Genomic DNA, 27,172 nt, shown 5'->3' with positions numbered 1-27,172 from the left:
CCTGACCCAGGGATTATTGAAATTACCCTCCTCCTAATTTGATGTCATATTTCTCACCTTTGGAAGCAAACCCTGACAGGTTTGGGCTGAGGTTAGTAGTTTTTCGTAGTTAGTATGAGGAACAGACAGAAACAGCTATGATAGGATCAAGTCTCTAACGAATCTACCCCCTAAGGTTCTGCAAAGGGCCCTCACAGATGATCTCAAGAGATCCAGGAGTCACCTTCATCCAGGGCCTGGAGGACTAGGTTTCTCTCTTTTCTTACCAAGTTCTGCTTTCCCCAGGGAGCCCACCCTGAAAGGGCTGGCTGTCCTCAGCAACTCCCTCCCCCTTCCCTCCACATAGTTACTTGTATTTCAAAACAACTTATCTCCCTTCTTTCCCTTTATCTAAATTCCTAAAGCCTGTGGTTGGTCTTGACTTTTTGTCAAATCCGAGGAAAGTAGTTTATACTATGGTGTAAGAGACTGATAAGACTTAACCATTCAAAGGGGCATCTGCGTTCTTAACAGCGTTCCTACATTCAAAAAACGCAAACAGGTGGAATGTGCACAAGCGATCGTTTTGAAGCCGGGTATCTCCCAATTCCACGTGCCTCCTGGGCCACTCCTACCCTCTTCTTTCAAGAATCGGGCTCAGTTGCGGGCCCTTCTGCGGCAAGCTCAGGCCGGCGTTTGGGCTGCCAGGGTGGGCGGGGACACAGGCCTGGCGCGCCGGGCTGGGGAGTCGTCCCCAAACCCCAGCCCCCGCCTCTCCGAGCCCGGAAGGAAGTCGCGGCAGAGGAGGGGGCGCCCGGGATGCCCCGAGCGTGCCTCACCTGCGAGAGGGCACGTCCCGGGCTTTTATCTTCCGAGACCCGGCCTGCGGGGGGAAGGCCCTGATTAGCCCATCCTTCCTGCCACCGCCCACCCCGAGCTTCCACGCAGCGATCGCCGCCCGGTGCCGGAGCGTGGGGCCACGGGGGCCCCTGCAACTCGCCCCCGCGCTCCTCCTCGCGCTCCTCCTCCTGCCCCCGCACCGGGTCCGGGTCCCGAGCGGAGCGCCTCCCCCCGGCACCTCCCCTACCCCCCAACCCCCGCCCCAGCTCCGGACCCGCTCGCCGAGAGGGCGGCGACTGAGGGGAGGGAGGGGCGCCGCCCGCCTCCCGGGGCCTGGAGCGCGCGTGGCCCCGGAGCCGCCAGCGCCGCGCGGGGACTCACTGTGCCGCGAGCCCGGGCTCGACTGGCTCCGCTCGGCGCGCGGGCGGGGCAGAGGATGCTGGCGGGCTTCCCCGGCCTCGGCCCGCGCTCCCGCCGCCAAGGGCCCCGGGTGCGCCCCTAGCAGCGCTGTCGCCGTCGCCACCGCTACCACTGCGGGGCCAGAGGGAGGGCGCCGGCCCCGCGAGCCGCAGCCCTAGCGGCTGGCGCCCCCGAATTTTCCAGCCGCCGCCGCCGCCTCCTCCTCCTTTCTCCAGCGGCCGGGCGCCTGTGGATGCTGAAGGGCAGCCCTGAGCCTTTCCCGGCCTGACGGCGGGAGGGTCGCGCCCGGGCCAGGGGACCGGGGACCGCGGCGCTAGCGGGGCGGCGCGGCTCCGCGGGGAGCAGCCCCCGGGCGCGCCGAGCCCTCCTGTCCCCTTCCGCTACACGCGTGACCCGGCCTCGCAGCCCGCGAGGGGACTGGCCCGGGCCACGCGGCTCTCGAGTTCCCGCACAGGTAAGCGCAGGGGCAGGGCCTGCCTTCCGGAGGTCAGACCGTGCCCGGAGATGGGGCGCCCCAGGGGCCAAAGGGCTGGTTGGGAAGGGAAGTAAACAGAGAAAGATTCAGGAACCCCCCAGGCTGGCGCTGGTTTCTTGGAGCATGTTTTATCCTCACATTCAAAGACTTGGGCCTGGAGGCGACTTAGATGAGGAGATCTTGGGGTAGAGAGACTGAGATGACGCGGAGACCAGGGATGGGTGGAGAGGTAGCCAGGCCTGTCCACAGCCGGAGACAGGAAGCAGTGTTTGGGTGGACAAGACTAAGTATGTGTGTGGTCGGGTGGTGGCCGTGAGCGTTGGGGTGGCGGGAGAAAGGCCTCGGTTTTGGAGCCTCTGGCAGCAAGGATTCTTCCAGGAGGGCTCGGGCAGGTCGTGGAGAAAGCTCGGGTAGGAAGGAAGAGGGGCTTCTACTTAATGATGTCCTTTTAAGTTCCAGATGGTCAGCGCTCCCTGGGCCCTGGAATCCCGCTCTGCGTTCCTGCCCGAAGTGGCCCCAGGTCTCCGAGAGTCCCGGTCGGTGGCCCGTGCCAGAGCGCTCCCTCTGCTCTGCAGCCGGCTTCTCCGGAGCCAGTAGAAGCAGATACCAGCCAGGATGCCGAGGACCCAGGGCTTCTCCGAGCCCGAGTACTCAGCAGAGTACTCGGCCGAGTACTCTGTCAGCTTGCCTTCGGACCCTGACCGCGGGGTGGGCCGGACCCATGAAATCTCTGTCCGGAACTCGGGGTCGTGCCTCTGCTTGCCTCGCTTCATGCGGCTGACCTTCGTACCAGAGTCCTTGGAGAAACTGTACCAGACCTACTTCAAGAGGCAGCGCCATGAGACCCTGCTGGTGCTGGTGGTCTTCGCGGCCCTCTTCGACTGCTATGTGGTGGTCATGTGCGCCGTGGTCTTCTCTGGCGACAAGCTGGCCCCACTTGCTGTGGCTGGGGTCGGGCTGGTGTTGGACATTATCCTCTTCGTGCTCTGCAAAAAGGGGCTGCTCCCTAACCGGGTCACTCGGAGAGTGGTCCCCTACCTGCTGTGGCTGCTGATATCAGCCCAGGTCTTCTCCTACCTGGGCCTGAACTTCTCCCGTGCCCACGCGGCCAGCGACACGGTGGGCTGGCAGGCCTTCTTCATCTTCTCCTTCTTCATCACGCTGCCACTCAGCCTCAGCCCCATTGTCATCATCTCTGTGGTCTCCTGCGTCGTGCACACGCTCGTCTTGGGGGTCACCGTGGCCCAGCAGCAGCAGGATGGGCTGAAGGGAGTGCAGTTGCTGAGGGAGGTGAGTCCCGCCTTTTGACCTGGCCAGTGACTTCCCTCCCCAGCAGCTCTCGGGGCTGAGGTGGTACCTGTTTTAGACAGGGGGTGGTCTGGGGCTCTCATCTACGTGTGTAGGAAGGACCACCTCTCTCTCAACCCCTGGCTTCGCAGTAGCGCTGGTCTGTGGTTGGCTTGAGGGATCAGAGGGTTTCCGGACATTGGCCACTCTGTCAACCCACGCCCAGCCTGAGTGGGTGGCCGGAAGGGCCTGGGCCTGATCTCAAGCGAGGCAGCCTTGCCTTTGTCCTTGACCCCTGCCAGGAAGGACTCTCATGGGGAAAGAGGGCTCCCCTGCTTCTGACCTCTTAACTTGGCATTGAGTGGCTTCAGCAAGAGGCTGACTGTGTGGACTCAGTGTGCCTCTGCCCAGTGGGGATGGTGTTTGCCTGCCTAAAGCAGTTGTTATCAAGATGAAAGGTTGTGGGTGACCTCAAAGAACGAGATGTGAAGGGCTGTGTGGTTGTTATAGAGCCCACTTCTGCTGCTGAGAGCTCAGGGTGCTTGAGCGCTCAGATAGAGGGAGTGGTGGTCTCCGCCTGGGAGCCGTGGTGCGGGGATGCAAACGGGGGCAGGGTAGCCAGCCACAGTGAGGGAAGGTCTGCTGGTTCTGGAGGAAGCCTTCTGCTGGAAGGGGCACAAGTCTGGCTTCAACTTAACAGGTAGTCTGTGCTCCCCACTGGGTGCCAAGACCCTGGGTAGGTGCTGAGGGGCTGCGGAGATGTGATGCTTGGCCTTCTGAGCTGGGTCACCTATGGGGCAATGGGGGTTCCGTAGGGCTGAGAGTCTATGAATTCCACAGCTGTGTATCCTACTCGCTACCTTTTCCTCATTTTGTGTATGAGCCCAGAGATAGAGAGTGACCTCTCTTAGTCCACACAGCTAGGTATGGCAGTGGGTAGCTGGAATGTCCGTGTCCAGATTCCCATTTCAGGGCTCTTCCTTCTACGTCACACCACTGCCCCCGTCTCAGCCAGAGTCTCTTGGGATGGGGGGCTGAGTCTCCAGGGGCGCAGCAGTGCCGGTGGTCGATGCAAGCAACCTGTGGGGCCACCCCATTGGCCTCCCGCTTGGTTAGAGGAAAACACAGGTTTTTTTCCTCTGTTTTAACTTTCCCCCTGGTTCTTGGACCAAGATTCTTCCTGTTTTCCCATTCTGGCTCATGCAGTGTCATCTCACAGAAGCTTTGTGCCTTGGTTCTGCAAGGGCCCGGCCCTGGGCTGGTGTACATGGATTCAGGTAGGCACACTGGAAGGTCCCTTTTCCTCCCAAGGCCCTGTTCATAGAAGGGCGACAGCCTGCCATACCCCTAATGACTTCCAAGTTGGCGAACTTCAAGTTGTGCCCCTGCCAGCTGAGGGCCCTGCTGGAAGCTATCTGGGCGGAATGGTGAGAGACATTCCTTTGGGAATCAGTGAAAAGCACAGCTTGCGGGCAGATCAGTGGGCATAGCAGCCCGTGGGGCCTGGGATCAAACTCGGAACCCTTTCCTTTTTCTAAACAGTCACTTCTAGCTCTTTCCTCTTTGCTGGGGTCCCTGGACCCCATGAATTTCCAGTATGCTTCGCTGCCCATGAAGGAGGCAAATCAGACATTCTCCACATTGGAGCCCAGGGGGTGAACGCTTGATTGCTGATGTCTTTGGGGCGCTGCTAAGAAACAGAAACTCCAAAAGATTAGGAAACAGGAAAAAAAAAAGATAGAAAAATAAGTAAATCAAGAATAGCAGTTGTTAGCATCCCAGGAGAGCATGACCTTGACGTGGGAGCAGTGCCGTGGATGCAGCTTTGGGACTAGAAGGGGAGAGAGGGGCTCACAGGGTCTGTTTGGGAGCCTGAGATAGAATGCAAGACGCCCCAGCCTTCAGTGGGCTGTGTTCCAGAAGTTTCTGAGTCACTTGTTTGGGACTAATATGACTTTTTGAAAAGGTGCCTGCGTTCCCAGGCCCACCCACTGAAGTCTTAAGTCATAGGGGCCCTGCATTCAGTTTCTAGGAGCATGATGGCGTTCTGAGCCCCCTGTGGGCCCCTGCCGCTGTGGGGAAAACACCTGGACACCCACCCCCCCAGCCTTGGGATGAAGCTCACCTGCCTGCTGCTCCCCTGGGCCCCTGAAACCCCCCGGGATGGGGTGCCAGCATAGAAGGGGGCAGGGCTGGAGGACAGGGATGTGAGAACGGGGCGACCAGACCCCCCTTCCCCCCGACAGTCAGAGTAACACCAGGCACTTCCTTGCGTCGCCTTCTCCTGCCCACAGACTCCTTTTGCTTTGTCTTCTGCCATCACCTGTTGGCTCCAGCCAGGGACTCCCTCCTGGGTTGGTGGGGGGTGAACTCAGTTTCACAGTTAGAAGGAGACACTGGATTTCTGGGGCTTTATGAGTGCCAGCAGCACCAAAGGAACGTTCCCTATGCCTAAGTATGCTTCCTCTGGCCCTTCATCCCCACAAACCCGTACCTGAGTCTGGGGTGGGGAGAGATAGAAGGACATGGGGGCCTTGGGGTAGCCTGAAGTATCAGCGGCAAGCCACCCAGCCTACCCTGCCTGGTTCTTCTCATGGAGGCAGGCTGGTTGGGGTTCCAGCAGGAACAGCTGGTGGAGTCAGGGGCTTCATTTATCAGTGGGTGAGTGGCTTTGACTGAACAACAAGTATGGGCCTTGCAGCCTGCAGGTCTGGGACTGAAAGGAGTCAGATAATGATGTCAGAGGCTGTGGTGGAGGAGAGCACGGTGTGGGGCTGGGGGAGGGAGAAGCAAACTGGCTTTTCCCACATCTCTCCGCTTGCCTGGGTCCTGGCCCAGCTTACCTTTTACTGCCCCATCGGTGAGCTGGTGAAGCAGGGAGGAGGTCAAGGGCAGGGCCAGCTGCTGACGGGTGAGAACGAAGGGGAAGATGGGGCGGGAAGAAGATGCAGCCAAGATGGGGAACATTCCTGTGGCCAGTGGCTGCTCCCAAGGCCCTCACATGTGGCCGCAGACATCTGTTAGCTTCTGAAAGGGTCCTTAAAAAATGAGTCTGGCAAATTAGGGGCCAGGAACCCCTGAGAAATATTTTACAGCTTTATTTCCTAGCAAAGAGGCTATTCAGGAGCAAAACTCTCTCATGGAATTAATAGCCTGTTAAGACCTTTATTCACAAATTAGAGCATGATGGAGCTGTGGATGTGTGATTCCTTTCACACCTACAAATTACATAGCAGATCATCCACCTTGTGAATGCGCATTCGGCTCTGGGAGGCTGGAGGGAGCTCATGCTGCAGGTGTCCTGTGTATAGGCTGGAACTCAGGTTCACATGCATCATCTCAACTGATCTTGGGTGTTACTGGCTCCATTTTACAGATGAGAAAAGTGAGGCTTGGGAGGATGAGAGAAGGGAGGAGGACTGGTAACTAGGGAGGGATCACTGGTGGGGGGGATGATGGGTGAGGGGCAGGGGGCATCCCTGAAAGCCTTTTTCTCTGCAACCTCTTTCGTGTGTCCTTGGCTGTCCCCCGATGCCTTTGCTATAAGCAGCATTGAAGAACAGGGCCAAGAAGTGGGAGGCCCTAAAATATCACAGGGAGCACCCCTCTATTTCCCCCTGGGAATTGGATGTAAAGAGGGGAGAAGCCTGTGACAGAATGTTCCTGGTGGAAGCGTGGCCAGGAGTTCATGAGAAGTGAGTGTGGGGAGCAGGAACAGGAGCTGGATGGGGAGGTGGGGAGGCATAGCCTGGGGCTTGCAGCCTCCGAGGTAGGGGTGTGTGTGTGTGTGTGTGTGTGTGTGTGTGTGTGAGTGAGTGTGAGTGTGAGTGAGACAGACAGGTATCTGTATGTGTGTGAGTGACAGACAGACAGACTGGGAGTGGGCAACAGCAACCCAGCTCTTGGCCCCTTGCAGCAGCCGAGGGGTGTGTGTGTGTGTGTGTGTGTGTGTGTGTGTGTGTGTGTGACAGACAGACAGACAGGTATGTGTGAGTGACAGACAGATGGACTGGGAGTGGGTAACAGCAATCCAGCTCTTGTCCCGCTGGCCCTGGGCTCTGCCCCCATCCCACAGTGGGACAGATGGCTCATCCTCCACAAATGTGTAGAGAGGCATCATGTAGGAATTGGAATAATAAGGAAACACATAGGAAGGGACCGGAAGGCCACTGAATCCAACTGCCTGGGGGAAAGAATAGTCAGTTATTGAACATGTAAGCATCTTTGCAGAAAGTTCCCTCTCAGTCCCTTCCCCTGGCTGCGTTTTTCTGGTGTCTTTTCCTATCCTTAAAGAAAGTGAAGTCGCTCAGTCATGTCCAACTCTTTGCAACCCCATGGACTGTAGCCTGCCAGGCTTCTCTGTCCATGGGATTTCCCAGGCAAGAATACTGGAGTGGGTTGCCATTTCCTCCTCCAAGGGATCCAACCTGAGTCTCCTGCATTGGCAGGTGGGTTCTTTACCACTGAGCCACCTGGGAAGTCCCAATCGGGTGCTCCAACCCTGAATAAACACTCGGCCACCCCCTGTCCGAGCTGTACCCTCATGAACACATGCACTCGTGGTGATCTACTTCCGTGGGTACCATCCTGACCGACACTCAGATTTTGAACTCAAAGATAACCCGCAGGTGCAGACCCAGTGACCCTGGGGATGGTCAGGGTGCTCACGTTTAATGAGCTCTTGCAGTGTTTCAGGAGCATCTTCCAGCAAGAGGCAGATCGTATTTTTGCTTTACAGATGAGGACACTGAAATATGTGAGTGAAATGGCTCATCCAGGGCTGCGTAGCAAGTGGAGGAGCAGGGTATGATCCTGGCCAGTGGAATTCCAGAGTCCCTTCTCTCCTACCATCGTAAAAGAACCCCTTTGACCTTCCCCGAGAGTCTGTTGAGATACAGTTCCCGCAGGACTGGGTCCTCAGTCTCTTCACCCACAAGTATCAGAAGGAACAACGTGGGGGATGAAGGAGGTGTCTCTAGGGGCAGATATATTGCTGCTTATGGAGGGGCCGAGCTGTCTGGGCATTTCAGCTGATAGTCTGTATACACCTTCCTGGCTGGAGGAGGCATTGTTCCATTACAGGACCTTACAGTAACCCATGTCTATAATCATGACCCCCACTTCAAGAAAACATTAGGTTACATTTAGTGTCAAATGGGGTCTAATACTACATTCTAAAAACATTTTTTATCAGAAATAGGTAAGAACAAGTTTGGATGAATAAGGATTATATTTGGCTCTCTAGGAAGTTCACTAATGTGGGGTTGCCTATTTCTCAGTGGCCTTACTATACATGTTGGTAAAGAATATGCCTGCAATGCAGGAGACCTGGGTTCAATTCCTGGGTCGGGAAGAGGCCCTGGAGAAGGAAATGGCAACCCATTCCAGTATTCTTGCCTGGAGAATCCCATGGACAGAGAAGCCTGGCAGGCTACAGTCCATGAGGTCACAAGAGTCAGACACGACTTAGCGACTAACCCCCACCACCATCCCTTCATTTACTTTGTGTTTCAGTTATCCATGGTTATATAACATAACCTCAAACTATGTGCCTTAAAACAGTGACAGTTTATTTAATCTCATGATTCTCTGTGCTCAGCTGGGTGCTGCCCTGCTTCCCATGCACTGTCTAAGGCCACTCACTTGACTGCCTGGACTGTTTCTTTCAGCACCAGCATTCAACTGACAGCTATGCTGGCAAGCCCTAAGAAGGTCTTACACACATGCCTGGAGCCTTGGAGCTTCTCTCAGTGACCCTTCCAAGTGGTTAGCTTGGACTTCTTCACAGCATGGTGGCAGTTATCAGAGATTTTAAAGGCTAGACCCATCCCTATTGGTCAAAGCAAGTCACAAGGGGTAACCCAGGTGCAGGATAAGGGGAAATTGATTCTACCCCTTGATGTGAGAGTGATATGTATATACAGGAAGGAAGGGATGGAGGGCTGCCGTCTTCTGAGGCTTTTTACTAAACAAGGGGGTGCATGAAGGGTGTTGGGGGAAAGAGATGAAGAGAGCCATGAGTCTGGGTGGCATACCTTAGGATGCTTCAGAAGTTAGAAATGTGGACTGCTGTATAGTCATTTCTCTGTATCCGTGGATGTGAAACTTCCACATATGGAGAGCAGACTGTCTTCATTGTACTGTGCCACTTTATGTTAATATATGCCCTTGTTATCCATGACAGTCCCTGGAGCCAGTCTTCTGCAGATACTGCGTATAACTTCTTGAAGGTATTGATTCTCTATGAGGCCCAACACATCATTTCTAAGATTCACAAAGTCAGAAACTGCCTTGCACGTGAAAAGATGATAGCTCATGGTTCATCTGCCTGGGATTTGCTTTATGTTTTGAGGAAGAATTTGTTCTTTTTTTCAAACATGCATACTCGCTCTGTCCAGGGCACTGTCCGGGGTGGAGCGGGGCACACTGCCTCCGATCACGACCCCAGCACCAATCCCGGCCCTTTCTCTCCACGTATCAGCTAGATGGGCAGCACGGTCTGATGTTTGTATTCCTTTCTCAGGAGGTGGAAATTTGCTTGTGCGCATCTGTCAGAAACACATCCAATTTGTCTTTCTTAGCAGATTGTCATTTACCCCAAGGAGAGTAAGACCACTAGTACAGCCCCTTGCAGTGCCTTGGTCCCGACTCTCCCTCTATACATGCGTGTTGAATAAATACATTCCTGCTTTGCTTTTATCTTTATTTCCTTCCTCATCAACTCTGAGAGTTTGGTAAATATTTGGTTAGATCCAGGCTAGGGAAACGTTCTGATGTTAATTTAAGTGATTCAAAAATGACATTTTTAAAGCAAGACATATAACTCTTCAAGAGTGCTAGTCTGTACTTCTTTACCACTTGTTAATTAAGTTTTTTTTCTTGTCTAGGGAAAAAGCAGCAATAGAAAAGGGTTTTAGGGGCCCAGAAAATGAGTCATTGATATCCTGTTGGCCTAGTTCTAATCTTGACCTTGGGCAAGAATGGTTTGCGTAAGATCATGTAGAAGAATGACTGAGCAGAGTTGGAGCTCTCACCATCCCATCCCACCTTCCTGCTAGTTCCTCTAGTCTAAAGAGAAACTATGTTTCCTGTGTCACTTACCAAGCATCATTCTAGGCAGGAATATACAAAGAAGGAGTGAAAGTCATCCCTAGGTATCAGGGAGCTCCCAGGTTATGTTAGTGAAAGAGACCCTGCCTCAGGAGACAGAGGAAGGCTTCCTACGTGCTCACTGTTGAGCTGGGTTTTGAAGGATAAGTAGGAGTTTACTGGGGTGGGGGGCAGCGGGAACAGGGCTTTCTGATCAGAGTCATAGGAGATTCTAACTTGCTTTGGACTGGTGAGAATGCTGTGTGACAGGAGCAGGAGTGGGTGGCAGGAGCTAGAGATACAAGGTATAGAGAAGCTAAGTAGTGGAAGGGCTAAGGAATTTGGGCTTTATTCCTCTAATGATGAGGCTTCATTGAAGGAGTTTAAGCAGGCGACAGATAGGATCTGATTTGTATTTAATAGAATCCTTCTGGTGGACTTGAGTAAGGTTGAAACTGTTTAGGAGGCTATTGAAGTAGTCCAGGCCTGAGGCCATGAAGGCCACTCACCAAGATGGAATCAGAGGATGGAGAAGACGAGTTCAGGCTCAGGTGCTCATGGGATATCCAGGTGGAACTATCAGATTATTCAGTGGATCGTTATTGAACACCTTCTGTATACCAGGCCCTGGGCTTAAGATCTGGAGCTTAGAAGAGAGGTCATGGGTTCTAGATTTGGGGATCATCAGCCTTTAAGTGGTACCCAAAACCATAGGGAGGATGAGGGGGTGCCTAAGGACAGTGTGTAGAATCAAAAAGGAAGAGGGCTTAGGGCCTAACATGAGGGAGCAGCCTTGTTGGGGGACAGTCCCCCACTCGGAACGTCCATGCCCAAACCAACCTCTGCTTCCTGCATGGGACATGCTTTTCCCAGGTGGCCGGTGATGAGCAGATGGCCCTTCTGGGAGCAGGAGGCAGTCCCTGGCTATTGGTGTTTGCACCATTTGTGCTTTTGCATTGGGGAAGCTTAAGACAAGCCATGGTGAAGTAGGGCTGGGGAGTCAGGTGGGGGACTGCTCATGGGAGTGTTTGTCACCTTGTGGGGGAGGGGGTTAGGTCTGTAAGGGCACTTTATAAATTGTAAAGCACCTTGAGAATGCTAGCTGTTTATTTCTTTGTTGCACCTAATCTTGACAGACCATCTCTGATCTTTGATCTATGAATGAATCAGACCAGGTTTATTCATCATCCTTTTCCTCATCACTTTTCTGTGTAACCAACCAGCTCCTTCCCCCTCCTTGTGAAAGGATTATTTTAAGGAGTGTTTTTAATTATAAAATGCCATCTAATATTGCAGAAACTTTGGAAATGAGAGAAATTTATTATAATCCTATAATAACTAATTTTGTGTGTGTCTTTTTCTAGTCCTTCCTTTCTAGAAATTTTTACAAAGCTGTACGCATTACTCTCTACTTAGTCAGCTTTATAGCACAGACTTTTTTCTGTTTTAAATTAGTATTCACAATCATCATTTTTAATGGCTGCATAATATGATGTCGGCTAAATGTACCATAATTAACTCAACTGTTCCTTTTCTGTAGGACATTTGGTTACTCTTACTTTATTAATTTTATTTATTTATCATCCCATTTTCATTTGCTTATTATCATTATGTATATGTAATACCAGCAGGCCCATTGCCTTTCTCCTTTCCCCTCCTGGCTGTTTTGTGTCTGATGTATCTTCCTTCCTCTGATTACATTTTCAGCTGTTCTTTCCAGCAGAATTCCTTTGTGGTTCCTAAGAAGTTTGCTTTGAATAATGATGAAACCTTTTCCTGTTTCTCTCTTCAAGAGCCCTTTCTTTGTTGTAAACAGAAAAGAAATGACACATTTCAGAAGAAATCCCATACCACACTTTACCCCCATTCGAAATCCCAGTGTATGCAGACTGGATTTGAACCCTCACAAGATTCCGTGGTCATGGGTTGTTGTTCCCATGTCATTTGAGGACTGGTCCCCATGAAGTGGGGCCAGCTGAGTCAGAACTGGCAGTGTAAGGCTGGGAGCTGCCTGCCCAGGCCAGGGTTGGGCTCAGGGTTGCCCCTGAAGCCCCTGGAAGGCTGGGTTTTTCACCCGAGGGGGCTGGGCAGTGGGGAAGTGATCCCCATGGGCCACATTCCTAAGAGACTGACCAATAAGCCCAAGGCTAAGTCACCAACCTGCTGATGGTAGGTGGCCCTTACCATTCTCGAAGGATGGTGACACCCTGTCTGTTCTTTTGTACAAATTTACTACCAATTCCTAAGAAACCAAATCAGTCACTTCCTGAAGGGGAATCTGAGCAAAGAGCATTGCCTAGTGCTGAAGTGGATCATTCTCCCCAGCTGGGCTGGGAGTCCCCCTGCTACCCACCAGGGCCCATTTCCCAGTAATGGGCGATGCTGTCAGCTAGACGCAGCCTCCCCCAGATTGCAAGAAAAGTGCCACAATTTCTCACTCTTCAGCTCTCTGTTTTCTAAACTCCTACATATGATTACAGTTTATCTTGCATTGTGCTGCATCAAGCACTCTGGAAAACAGAGGAGTCCCCCCCTTCCCTAAACTGGGGCCATAGTTGTTACGTGGCCCATCTCTGGGGACAGATCTGGGACGTTGCCCCTTTATGTCAATAAAGGGTCCTACGTAGGATGATTACTTTAGCTGAGCCACCATTTTTCTTGTTGTCTAAGAAACGAAATGCATACTTTTCAGATAAAGTTCCCTATGAGGACAAAAATTCTATACTTTGTAAAAAATAAATATAAATATATTTGTTTGGCTGTTCCAGGTTTTAGTTGCGGCATGAGGGATCTTTAACTGTGGCATGTGGGATCTAGTTCCTTGATCAGGGATTGAACCTGGGCCCTATTCGTTGGGAGTGCAGAGTCATAGTCACTAGACCATCAGGGTAGTCCCAAGAATTCTGTACTTTTGATGCAGGGCTGTTTGTTTGCATCACAGCCGAGGCCTTTCACTTAATATCTTTTTTCCTTATTCCCTCTCTTTGAGGAATCAATTACGAGTAGCAGCAGGTGAGAGACTCAGTGAAGGAAGTCTCTGGAATGATTTAGACTGGAGGAATGTCAAATGTGTTCTTCCTTTCAGTTGAATGCTTGAGATTTCAATGTGAAGCTTGTTTGCTTCCTTTATTGTGAATAAGGGAGCTGTGGGTGCCCACTGCTCCTGGGTGGCCTCATTTTGTTCATTTTCATGCCCACCTCACAACACTCATCGCTGGATTTGGGGGTAGAAAAGATCATGGAGCTTGTGGTCCAATTTACAAGGTGCCCAGAATCAGAGTGTGAAGATGGAGCATGGCTGGGGTCAGGTCCAAATGCAGTGGCAGTCCTTTAATCTGGAGAGATTGACACAGGTGTTTGGTCAGTTGATGCCAAAAGTTAAATTATTTGACAGTGGTCATACAGCTCTGTGTCAGAACAAAGAGAATTTTACTGTATGTGAAGAAAAGGGAGTGAAAACAAAAGCTAGATGGTGGTAAGCATTGGTAGTCACCAGATGACCTTGATGCATTTTGTGTGTGTAAGAGCCACGATGCCTTAGATACTGTGGGGCAAGAAGGGGGTTGGATGGGGCACAAAAGAACATTCTGGGGGTGATGGAAGCATTCCCTGTGGTTACTGTGGATGTAGTCACACAGTTGTGTGAATTTGTCAACACTCATCAAAGTAACATTGTATTATTATTATTTGGCTGTGCCACATGGCTTGCAAGATCTTAGTTACCTGACCAGGAATGGAACTCGGGGACCCTGCAGTGAAAGCACAGAGTCCTAATCACTAGATGGCTAGGGAATATACATTTTACATGGGTGCTTTTTATTGTATGTGAACTTTAACTCAATGAAGTAGATTTTTAAAAGTCAGTAGAATCCAGCAATCACAAAAAAATTGCACATAAACATTTATATGCATTTAAAATAGCTTATTTCAGCTGAAAACATCTAGCTACTCATCTTTTGTGGAAAGGAAAGATCATTGCGTCTGGGTGTCCTTTTTGGTGTTCCTTGTGACCTTTTGTAGGTAAGATGTGACCTCTGTAATTTCTAGTTTCCTTAAAGTGTAGAGAGGATTAAAAGTCACTTGAAAATAATCTGGGGACCGAATCCTCGATCTTTATGATTTTTATTTTGGCTAAATTTTTACTGTTGTCTTGCCCACTTCTAATTCAGCAGCAATTTCTGTTAGTTACTCACATTTATTCAGAAATTTCCAAACATTCATTTTACTTTTCTTAGAAATAACAACTATCTGTTGTTCATACTGATATTTTATTTGTTTAGGTTCTTAATTACATTATGGGCTTCCCTCATAGCTCAGTGGGTAAAGAATCTGCCTGTAATGCAGGAGACCTGGGTTCGATTCCTGGGTTGGGAAGATCCCCTGGAGACGGAAATGGCAATCCACTCCAGTATTCTTGCCTGGAAAATTCCATGGACAGAGGAGCCTGGTGGGCTACAGTCCATGGGGTCACAAGAGTCAGACACGACTTAGCGACTAAACTACCTCCACCACCAGAAGTTGGAGCAGATGTGCAGGAAAGTTCTAGAGAGGTCCTGCCAGCCATGCACAGAAGGTCAGGAGGTTTTGTGGGAGTGGGTGGACTTGACTAATCCGGAACATGGGTTTGGAGGGCTTTAGCGCCATCCTGGTTGCTGGCCCTCCTGCTGGAGCCCCATCCTGCCCCTCTAAGCATCTGGTCCTGGTTCTGGTTTACCCAGGGGAAGGAACTCACGTCTGCCTCTCATTCTCTACTCAGTAGCCTTCCTGGTATTTGGATTCAGCCATCTTGCTCTCTCTCAGTCTCCTCTTCAGCCTAACCCATTGCACTTTTTCATGAAGCCCTCAGGTGACGTGGTTTCTGGGCCTTACATCACCCTAGCACTTTCTTTGGCTGCAAACTGAGACGTGCTGCCTTTTCCCGTCTTAGACACATTTTCCCCTGCCTGCTCTCAGAACCTTGTCCATCCTGCCTTGTTGCAGGACACAAATGCTAGAGGTGTAAAGACCATAGCTGTGATTTGAGGTTTGGTGGGGTGGGTGGTCTCCATTCAGGGAAATTTAGATGTTGTTGTTCAGTTGCTCAGTCGTGTCTGACTCTCTGTGACCCCATGGACTGCAGCACCCCAGGCTTCCCTGTCCTTCACTATTTCCCGGAGTTTGCTCAGACTCGTGCCCACTGAGTCGATGATGCCATCCAACCATCTCATCCTCTGTCGCCCCCCTTTTCCTGCCCTGAAACTTTCCCAGCATCAGGCTCTTTTCCAATCAGGTCTTAATAAAAGAATCAGAGTCTACGTGAAAATGGAAGTTAATCTAGAGAAACCCACTGCTGCTTAAGTGGTAGGATAGCTCCCCAGAGACTGACAGAATGTCCCTGATCTGGCAGGATGTGCTATTTAAGGGAGTGGGGGCTGGTCCCAGGATGCAGCAGAGGAGCTGATCCCAGGGACCATTCACTGAAACTGCGGCCTGGGGCTGGAGGTGTGTTTGCCTCCCTGGGCTGTCCTCTGACCTGGGCCATGTCCCTCTGCAGCCTGGATGCCCCTTATGCCTTTCCCTTCCCCACTGCTTCCCTGTTCCCGTTGCCCTGCCAGAGCAGTAAAGACCAGCACGATTATCAAGTTACCCAGAGTCTGACCCATCCTCTTCCCTGTCTGCCCTCTTCTTTTCCTACAGGGATGCTGTGTTTGTTGTTGATTGCTTAGGAAGTCTAATTGCATGTGTGTGCCTATTGACGGGCATCTGTTGTCCTTCTGTCTGCTAATTTATCTCTTCACTTGGTCAAAAACATATGGTTCTGGACACATGTTTGCACAGGTTCCTGGGGACACAGACGCAGTACCCTCAGGTCCTGCCTACAAGGGAACTTGGTTTATATATTTTCTTAAAAAAATAATCATTGTCTGAATATGGGCCTGGCACAGAGCAATCCCTCCATCGTTGTTGAATGTTGCATGAATTATGAGTAAGTTGAATCACATGAAATAACCAATATCCAACCATTTTCAACATGCAAGCAATGGCAATTTCATTTCATATGGTTCTGTTTACTATAAAAGTAACAAATGTGCTCACTAGGGAAAGCCTCAGTTCAGTTCAGTCGGTTCACTTGCTCAGTCCTGTCCAACTCTTTGCGACCCCATGAACTGCAGCACGTCAGGCCTCCTTGTCCATCACCAACTCCCGGAGTTTCAAACTCATTTGAATGAGTTTGAGTTCAAACTCATTTCCATTGAGTCAGTGATGCCATCCAACCATCTCATCCTCTGTTGTCCCCTTCTCCTCCTGCTTTCAAACTTTCCCAGCGTCCGGGTCTTTTTAAATGAGTCAGTTCTTCGCATCAGGTGGCCAAAGTATTGGAGTTTCAGCTTCAGCATCAGTCCTTCCAATGAATATTCAGGACTGACTTCCTTTAGGATGGACTGGTTGGATGTCTTTGCAGTCCAAGGAACTTTCAAGAGTCTTCTCCAACATCCCAGTTCAAAAGCATCAATTCTTTGGTGCCCAGCTTTCTTTTTTTTTTTATCTTTTTTTTTTTTTTTTATCTTATTAGTTGGAGGCTAATTACTTCACAACATTTCATTTCATTTTGTCATACATTGATATGAATCAGCAATAGATTTACACGTATTCCCAGCTTTCTTTATAGTCCAACTCTCACATCCATACATGACTACTGGAAAAACCATAGGCTTGACTAGACGAACCTTTGTTGGCAAACTAATGTCTCTGCTTTTGCCTGGAAAATACTAAATAGTATGGGGAAATATTATCCATAGTATTATCCTTCAAGGATACCTGCTGTTAACATTAGGTCCCTTTTTACAGATAGAGGTGACAATTAATTTTTTTCTTCTACACCATGTGTTGTTCTTATTGTAAGAAATATTAATATTTCATGCATGCATGCTAAGTCTATTCAGTCATGTCTGACACTTGCGACCCTATGGACTGTAGCCTGCCAGGCTCCTCTGTCCAAGGGAGTCTCCAGGCAAGCATACTGGAGTGGTTTGCCATTTCCTCCTCCAGGGGATCTTCCCAACCCAAGGATCGAACCCATGTCTGTTACATCTCCTGTATTGGCAGGCAGGTAGGTTCAACTGAGGCAGAAACATTAAAGTGAAGCCCCCTTTTCCTCTGCTGCTCCCCTCCCCATAGGCAACAATTGCCAAGTGTGTGGTGTGCATACATCCAGAGAGTTTTCTTTGAATTTGCATGTGTATGTGATATATGCACATTTGAGATTGAGAGATTATTTATGTAAGTTTATGCAAATCAATGAAGCAAACCTCTCAGTGCTAATATCCACACATTCCTTTATGGTAACTGGTGTCCACCCCTCAAGGTGGTCACATGGCCTTGGTGATCTGTAGCCCTTCCCTCCTTCAGCCAGGAGCGCCCCCGTGGGGTCCATCCTGGTCGCCTCTTGTGCACACCTGCGGCCACTCCTTGAGCTGAGGGAGTCACAGTATCCACATACCCGCCAAGTGCTGACATCCTTTGTGTTTCTGATTTTGTCTGTTTCATCATTGTCTTGTCATTGAACAAGAGTTGAGTTGAAACTCTGCCCTGCTGTGGGTGTGGGTCTCGGGAAAACCCCTTGACATCACGAGCTTGGTCTTCTCCTCAGTGAGTGAGGAGAATAGAGGACATGAACCCAGTGAGCATGAGCCAGACGTGGGGCCAGATGCCAGGGCTCCATGTCTGGTTCTGCCTCTTCCAGCTCCAAGAGCTTGGTCAGGTTGCTTAGTCCTCTCTGTGCCTTCATTACTGAATCTCTGAGTGATAAAATAAAGCTCTTGGAATAGTACTTGCCTTGTGTCTTTGCCATGCTGGTAATGATGACGCGCCAGCTCCTCCAGGGTTGTGGTGAAGGCCGTAATGAGGGGATGAGTGGACACACTTTGTAAACCACAAAGCCCCATTCAGATGCAAGTGTTACTATGATTATATGCTTATCTGTCGCTACGAACAACCCCAGAGTTTCCCTGTTGGAAGGTGGCAGACTGCATTTTGCTTGAGTGGTATTTACAGATCGGGAGGAGTTGGGATTTGCACCTGAGAGGATCTCATTCCTGTGTTTGCTCTCCCCAGCTGCCCACACTGCTGCTGCCAGGAGGGGTGGCCTCTGAGTTATTACTGAGTGTTTCCAGAGAGGATGCTGGGGCCCAGAGGGGAAGTGACTTGCCACAGAGAGACCGTCTCAGTGCCTCTGTCTGTAGCCTCGGCCTCCAGGCCCCCAGGCCAGCAGTGTGCTCCACTGTGGCCCACCATGATGGGGCACAGACACGCGACGGGAACAGGAAACAGAAAGGCGTTCATGAGTAGTTTGTGTGGCTCTGATTCAGGAACTTACTATGGGGATGGCAGCTTCAAAGGGCTGCGGGTAGGAATGGTTGGTGGGTGTTGGAGGCAGGTGACATTGTAGTAATGGAGTGAAAAGGGAGTGAGGGGCCAGTGGGGCGTTAGGAGGAGTTTGTTTAGAGAGGAGACTGTTGAGCCTGTGGTTGTGTGGGGAAAATGATGAGAATGGGAGGTGGAGACGAAAGGAGGGCGGTCACCTGGTATGGGCGTGTTTGAAAGGATGATGTGGAGTTCTGGGTCACTGAAAGAATTTCCAGTGAAAAATTGGGATGGCCTCAGGCTTCATGTCTTTTGCTGGTGAGCTGCTCTTGGTTGCTTGATTCATTTTGCTTCAGTTCTTCTAATTTGGGGAATTCTGTTTGCTTTCTTGGGGCCTTGGCAAGGATTCTCTCCTCAGAGACCTGGATCCAAGAGCTGAGTGGTTTCCTGGAACATGATTGCCTACTGCTGCTCCCCTGACTTTTTTTTTTTTTCCCCTGACTTTATAAGGAGGAAGTTGGAAGCTGGAATGGGTTTTTTCCAACTCTTGAGAGGCTACATTGAGAGACTGGTCTGAGAGTGAAGATCCTTGGAGGATGTTTCCTCTGGCTCAGGATAATTGACTTAATCTGCTGTGTGTTTCATTTTTCCCTTTGGAAAAAGGAGAGATGCTGCCTGACTCACTTCTTCCTAAAATACTGTGTGCTCAACTTCTTTCTCTGGAAAGTCTCGCTTAGGTGCATTTTGACATAACTCAGTCACTCTTAACTCCCATCACAGAGTCCAGTGCCTTTCTTTCTTTGGGGGCTGAGGGTGGGCCTCATCCCACGTTGACTGAAAGTATGTCCTCGAGCTCTCAGGGATTCACTATGACAGACGACCTCCTTCTGCCTTAGCTGGGAAAGGTCTCTTAGAGGAGGCAGTATTGAACTCTGCCTTGAGGGGAGAAATATATTTTGAGCCCTGGATTGGTAGGGGGCAGAGACAGTTGCTGGTGGGCAGTGGTCTGGGGTTGAATACACACACACACAGACACACAGACACACACACACACACACACAACTTTGACTGCAGAATTGGGTGTATGAGACAGATGAGTCTGGAAGGTAGTCTGGGATCTCAAATGGGTGACCTGGAAAGCTATTTGAAACTGCTTTGACTGCCTTTTGTAGGCAGTGGGAAGCAATAGAATCCCAGAAGAAGAACAGAGAGAAGACAGAAAAAGTATTTTTCTAATAGTGAAAAAAATTCCAAATTCAATGAAAACTATAAATTCACAGTTCCAGGAAGCTCAAAATAACTCAAATAAATATAAAGAGCAAAAATAGAATCATACCAAAGCACATCATGATCAAGTTAGTTAATCCTAGTGGTTAAGGGGAAATTCATAAAAACAACCAGAAAGAAAGACATAGAGGAACAAAGATAAGAATGATAGTAGATGTCTGGCCAGAAGTTATTAAAGGTAGAAAACAATAGGACTGAAAAATAGATCAAACTAGAATTCTATACTCAAAAAATATCCTTCAAAAAATGAAGGATATTTGTCTTTTTAAATAGACAGACTAAAGTTGAGAGAATTCATGACCAGAAGATCTATACCACAAAGCATTAATGAAAGTCTTTCAGGCAGTAGAAAATTGATACTAGATAGAAATTTGGATTGTACAAAAAGAATAAAGAAGCTTACGGAAGTTATTTTTTCTCATTTTTAATCTCTTTAAAAGACTATATAAAGTGAAAACAAACAATGTACTGTTTATAACAGAGATGTATGATGTATGACAACAGTAGCCCAAAGGACAGAAGGGAAGAAATGAAAATATACTGTTATAATTTTCTTACACTACATGTAAAGTAATAATATTTGATGTAGACTGTATTTTTTTCTTTTTAAGAAATTTAAATTATGGAAGTATGGTAACACATTTATAGGAGACTTGAAAAATGCAGAACAAAGTTACATATAGTTCTATATATTATAGTTTTTTAAGTAAATTAAGATTTTTAGTTGGAGTTTCAATATCAAACTCTCAAAAATCAATAGGATGGACAGAAAAGTAGAAGGATATATAGACTTGAAAAGCACTATGAACTAATTCAACATAATTAAGATTTATACAGTTTTCACACAACAGCAGGATACAAATTCTATTCAAGTTCTCATAGACTGTAAACCAGAAGAACTGGAACATATCCAGGGACATAAAACAAAGTGCAAAAATTTCATGGTCTAAAGGTATTGATATCATACAAAGTCTGTTCTCTTATCACTGTGGAATTACGTTAGAAATCAATATCAAAAGATATTTGAAAATAACCCATATATTTTCAAGTACAGTGTGACATTTACCAAGATCTTTGACTTAGCCACTGAAAGCCACAGTAAGGTTAGAAGATTGAAAAACACAGAATCATTGCAGAGAAGAAAGCATTTAAATGAGAAATTGATATCAAAATGAGAAATGAATATCTAAGATGCTTTAAAAAAACCATGTATTTGGAAATTAAATATCCATGAAATAGACTACGTTAAATTAAAGATGCATATAGGCATACCTCATTGTATTGTGCTTTGTTTTATTGCGCTTCTCAGACATGTGTTTTTCATAAATTGAAGGTTTGTGGCAACCCTGCGTAGAGGAATTCCATTGGCACTATTTTCCTGACAGCATTTGCTCACTTGTTTCTCTGGGTCAGATTTTGGTAACTTTTCCAATATTTCGAAGCACCAGCAAAAAGATTATGATTTGCTGAAGGCTCAGGTGATTATTAGTATTTTTTAAGTGGTAGAGTCTTTGTTTAATTAGCGTGTGGTCCTAGTGGTAAAGAACCTGCCTGCCGATACAGGAGACAAAAGACACCTGGGTTCAATGTCTGGGTCGGGAAGATCCCCTGGAGTAGGAAATGGCAATCCATACCAGTATTCTTGCCTGGAGAATCCCATGGACAGAGGAGCCTGGCGGGCTATAGTCCATAGAGTCTCAAAAGAGTTGGCCACAGCTGAAGTGACTTAGCACACCATGTTGGTTTTTTAGACATGCTATTGCACAGTTAGTAAACTACAATGTAGTGTAAACATAAGTTTTATGTGTTTGGAAAAATTTGTGTGACTTGCTTTATTTCAATATTCTCTTTCATTGCAGTGATCGAAACTAAACCCATAGCATCTCTGAGGTATGCATATATTGTAAATCTCAGAGCAACCATTAAAAAACATAACAAAAAAGTGTGGCACATAAGCCTATAATGGAGAAAGAGTAGAATGATAGACAATCAAAAGATGGCAGGAAAAGAGGGGAAAAGTAACAAAGAACAAATAAGACCAGTAGATGACAAAAGTTTTAGATTCAACCATACTGAAAATAATACTAAATGTATGTGATATAATGACTCTATTTAATAGGCAGGTATTATTGGATGGATAACAAAGTAAGAACCAACTATAAGCTATCATAAAGAGACCCATTTTTATTATAAAGACACTGATCTAAAAGGATGGAAAAAGCTATTCCATGAGACACTAATCAAAAGAGAGCTAAGATGGCTGGCTATGTTAGTAACAGATAGTGCAGACTTTGGAATAAGGAAAATTATCAGGAATAAAGAGGAACATTTCATAATGATAAATGAGTCAATTCATCAAAAAGACATTAAGACCCTAAATATATATATATATATATATTTCTAATAACAAAGCTTTAAAATATGTAAAGCAAAAAAACAATAAAACTTAAAGGAATTGACAAATTTGTAATTATATTTGAAGATTGCAACACACCTCTTTCAGTTATTGGTAAAAGAAATAGACAAATTAGAAGTATAAAGAATATAGGACACATGGCAAATTAAAAGTATGCATTAATAGAACTTAACAACCAGCCAGACCAAAGTGGTATTTATAGAACCCTCTACCAATGACTGCAGAGTATAATATTTTTCAGATGCACTGGAATGTTCATGAAGACACACAGTCTGGACTACAATACAAGATTCAGTACATTAAAAAGTTACTCAAATCATGCAAAGTGTAATGTTATCTGACAAAAATAATGGATTGAAGTAGAAATAAATATATCTTTAAAATTCCAAATTATATTTGGAAAATTAAGCAACATATGCATAAATGGGTAGACAAATCACAAGTAACATTAGAGAATGTGTTGAATTGATGTGAAAACACAGCATACCAATTTTTTGGAATGCAGACAAAGCAGGGCCAAGAGGGAAATTCATAGCACTAAATGCTAGTGATAATAAAAAAGATCTAAAATGAATGATCTATGGGACTTCCTTGGTGGTTCAGTAGTTAAGAATATGCCTTGCAATGCAGGGGACATGAGTTCAATCCCTGGTCAGGGAACTAAGATCCCACATGCCCAGGAGCAACTAAGCCCGTGTGCTGCAACTGCTGAGCCCGTGCACCACAAGTAGAGAGTCCAGGTGCTTTACCCACATCGTTTTCATGAGTTCCGTAACCCACCCTGAGGTAGGAGTCCTGTTATTTCATAGAGGAGGGAGCAAGCTTAGAGCAGTGTTGACACCTCCCAAGGCCACAATCTGTGGTGGTGGAGTTGGAATTCAAGCCCAGTTTCTAACTGCTGTGTTTTACTGTCCTTGAGTGTTTACCTTATAGAGAGATGGTGTGTGTGTGTGTGTTAATATATTTGGGAGGGGTTGGGACAGATCACCCTAGGGGCCCCCAGAGGAAGGATGCCATAGGAAGTGTGATACCAAGTGTGAGCCGGGAGGGACTCAGGTGCCAATGGGGCAGACCACTGGCCATGCTGGTGATGGGCTTTAATCCTCTGCTGAGGTGAGGAGAAGATCTGATCAAAAGCATAAGGCTGGTAAGTGGGAAAATTCAGCAAAAACCAAAGGGAAATATTTAAAGAAATAGAAGCTTCTCAGGAAGTCAGGGGATGGTTTGCGAGCTCTCCTGGGAACTTGGGATACATGTGTCCCCAGGGTGAAAAAGTCCCTACTGGCTGGGTCTTTGAAGGGCAAGGACGGTGGAGGTGCTCATGAGTGGACAAAGCATTTGAGGGAAGAGGATGAAAACCAGGTCCAGAGGGGAACTTAGACCCAGTGAGCCACCTGGCATTGTCTGTAAGAGACTTTGCAGTTGACAATGAGAGGCCCTCCGTACCAGTGGTGATGACCTGGAGTGGGACCACTCAGTATTCATGGCAGCCACCTTACCAGCTGGATGCACCCTCGCCTTTATCCAGGGAAGGCTTGTCAGCACGAGGCGATGATGGCTCTGTGGGGGTAACAAAAACCAACTCCAGTTCAGGAGCCGGTGCCTCTTCTGCACGTGTTGGCACTGAATCTGAATACTCAATGACAGACGATCGGCTTGACCCCTAGGGTCTGGGGCGGGGCTCTCCCTTCACTCCTGGTGGCTGCAAGCCTGTGGGTTCATGGAGCAGAGCAGGAGGGCCGAGGGTGAGGCCATCTGATGCTGTGCCCAGATCTTGTCTGAAGACCCTTGGAAGGTTTATCTTCCCAGATGGCCCTCTGAGAAACCTGGTGGGGGGTGAGGCATGTCCCGTAGAAACAGGTATGTACACAGGGGAGGTTCTGGGTGGGGCTGCCCGCCACCGGGTGTTTCTTGAGGTCCTTCCTGGCGCAAGAGGGAGTTTCCCTGAAGACGAGTCTCTGTTTCTAAGGGTCCTGGTCTGGTGGTGGTTAGGGTGTTTCAAGCAAGTAGAGGGAGCAGCCGAAACTTCCCATAGTGCCCCTTGTCTTTTATTGTTTCTGCCCAGAGAGAGTCACTGCAGAAAGATGATGCAGTGAAAAGGAAAAAAACAGAAGTCATCCTAAATCTCCCTCCCCTGCATGATAAGCGCTGTTGACATTTTGGTGTTTCTGCTCCTGCCCCATTTCATTTCTACTCTGAAAATGAGATCAGAGTATGCCTGCATATTTAAACTTTTTTTTTTTCTTCTAAATGACTTATCTTGCCCTTATTTCCTCTCTAAGAAACTAGAGAAGAAACACAAGGAGAGTGTGATCTCTCAGGGGTGGGGCCATCCGGGAAGGCTCTGTGGAGGGGCGGAGGTCAGCTAGATTTTGAAGGAAGGGAGGAAGTTGGTGGGGGGGCCAGTTTGGGTAGGGCACTGCTCACATTGGGATGGATGTAAGGGTGTGCTTGCCTGGTGTACTCGGGATAACTCAGGGTGACTATAACATCTGTGTTTCCATCCTCCCTCCCTGCATCCTTGCCTCCCTCCCTTCCTTCAGTCTCTCCCTCCCCCCTCCATCCCCCACTTATTCATTCCTTCACTCAGTAATCATTAAGCGCCTCCTATGTGCCAGGTGTTGTCCATTGCTGGCCACACAGGGTCCTTGGAACAGATCTTGTTCCTGCCCGAGTGGAACATGTAAAGTAACAGACAGACTCATGAGTTTTACTCAAAGGCAAACATTTAAGACACTTAAAAATAGTAATACAAACATGGATTTTTATGGAATAGAGTGCAGAAGCCGCATGCCCCAGCAGGGAAAGAGGTGAAGCTTCCTCCACATGTACTTTGGTGGAAAAGTTTGGGGGTCCTCAGAGTGTGGGCTGTGACACGTGCTGAGGTTCAGAAGTGCCTGCCGGGTAACAACGTTGGGGACATCAACTTGGCTAAAGCAGATGGTTTATATCCGGAGACTGTGGGAGATATTTGGAGAAGGTCCTAGGGGACAGAGTTATGTAGGACTTCACGTACCAGAATGAGGAAAATTGGCAGCTCTTGAGGTGTTTTGAGCAGGAGATGGAACTTTCATAAAGGTAATTGTGGAATTTTAACGTGATCCCAGAGGGTAGAAAGCTGAGCGCTGAAGAATTGATGCTTTTGAACTGTGGTGTTGGAGAAGACTCTTGAGAGTCCCTTAAACTGCAAGGAGATCCAACCAGTCCATCCTAAAGGAGATCAGTCCTGGGTGTTCATTGGAAGGACTGATGTTGAAGCTGAAACTCCAATACTTTGGCCACCTGATACGAAGAGCTGACTCATTTAAAAAGACCCTGGTGCTGGGAGGGATTGAGGGTAAAAGGAGAAGGGGACGACAGAGGATGAGATGGCATCACCGACTCGATGGACATGAGTTTGGGTAAACTCCGGGAGTTGGTGATGGACAGGGAGGCCTGGTGTGCTGTGGTTCGTGGGGTCGCAAAGAGTCAGACACGACTGAGCGACTGAACTGAACTGAACAGAGCTGAACAGAGGGTAGATTAGCAAGACCAGAGAGGGGCCAGGGAAACAAGTCTGTGCCCAGTCCTGGGGGAGGTGAGGGTTTTGGCTAGATGAAGGCAGGAGGAGGACAATGAGGAAGACCCAGAAAGACCAGATGGAATGAATGACCCACTGGAGGTGTGGAAAGGAGCACCAGTGACAGAGAGAACAGTCAGCCAACAAAGGCTTACTGTGGATTACTTGGGACGGGGTGCTGTTATCTTGAGTACATAGTCAGGTGAACTGTGGTCCCAACCCTTGGCTGGCAGAAATGGGACATTCAGCCTGGGGCTGGCTGGGGAGACTGCGACAAGCTTGGGTGTTCCCATTGTTCCCGGGCTATACCTGGGAGCTTTTGAACGATGCCCACATCTGGGCTTCAGATTTCACTGTTCTGGGATGCTGCCTGGGCATGGCCCCCAGATGAGTTTCAGGTGCTGCCAGGGTTGGGAGCCTACTCAGATGGTGCTAATTCAAGACAGTTGAGGCTGAAGAGAGTTGGGAACAGTGATAGCTCGCCAGGCATTTAAATTTGAGTTGTGGAATTTGAAAGTCTTTGTGTGTCACGTGACTCAGATGGTGTACAGAGAGGGCTGGGCCGTGGCCTGGCAGGTTCCTCCAGGCCAGCCCGTGATGGTGACTGTGTAACTCAGGGTGAGAAGGATCAGAAGATTGTTAGATAAGAGAATAAATGGACAGAAGAAAAACAGGCAGTAGGCAGAGGGAGTTGATGTAAAGCGATAGCAGTGTTCACAGTTTGGTTTAAAGAAGCAGGAAGGTTCCAGGATCTTAGCTTTGTTTTTGATATTTACTATAGCACCTAGAGAATCCCATGGACAGAAGTGCCTGGAGAGCTACAGTCCATAGGGTTGCAAAGAGTCAGACATGACTGAGCGACTGAGTACGCATGCCTGACAGTGAATAAAAGAGAATCACCTGGAGTGGGGGTGCAAAATTTAGATTCCTGAGTCTTAATCAGTTATCCTTGGGATGCCAACGCACCTGGATCAGAAACTAGAGAAACGGCAACTAAGGAATAAGCACTGAAGGGTCGAGTCAGAACCAGTGACTAAAAAACCACATCCCGGGTGTCTTCAGGCAAGGCTCTGGGAGGCTGCAGGGCTGAGCGAGGCTGAGTAATCCCTCAGAAGCACTCAGAGAGCAGAGAGGGAATCGAATCTCCAAGGAGAAAGCCATGACGCGGGTTTCTGCAGTTGAGAGTCTGCAGAAAGTTCTACTCTCAGGACATGAGTCATCTTGCATCGAGAGGTACAGAGTCCTCGGAATCCCAAGTTTGTTGAGTTCTGTGGTTCTGTGTACAGGGGCTTCCGTGTGCTTGTGAGACTGCAGATCCCTTTCGTGTTGTGCTGTTTGTGTGACGGTCATACCGCTGAGATTCTAGAACTCTCCTTCTGTCTTCAGATGGTATGCTCCTCTGGGCTGTTGCATTTGTTCTCAAGCTCACTCAAAGACAGTTCCAGGAAGTCAGGATATCTACACTCAATCCAGGTAA

The 27,172-nt window shown here is 48.4% G+C and overlaps 1 protein-coding gene across 1 annotated transcript in view; it reads left to right on the top strand.

Moving 5' to 3' along the window:
- The first annotated feature begins 766 nt into the window (after window positions 1-766).
- ADCY3 (adenylate cyclase 3) overlaps window positions 767-27,172 on the top strand; it is an 82,600-nt gene continuing 56,194 nt past the window's right edge. Inside the window, exons 1-2 of the mRNA XM_043917321.1 lie at window positions 767-1,693; window positions 2,168-3,004. Coding sequence (XP_043773256.1) covers window positions 2,330-3,004 — 675 coding nt within the window. The 5' untranslated portion in view covers window positions 767-1,693; window positions 2,168-2,329. The remainder of the gene's footprint in view (window positions 1,694-2,167; window positions 3,005-27,172) is intronic.

Source organism: Cervus elaphus, chromosome 11, assembly GCF_910594005.1.
Source record: "Cervus elaphus chromosome 11, mCerEla1.1, whole genome shotgun sequence".
Taxonomy (NCBI): domain Eukaryota; kingdom Metazoa; phylum Chordata; class Mammalia; order Artiodactyla; family Cervidae; genus Cervus; species Cervus elaphus.
The sequence above is the reverse complement of the archived record's forward strand: the minus strand, read 5'-3'. Positions and strand labels throughout refer to the sequence as shown.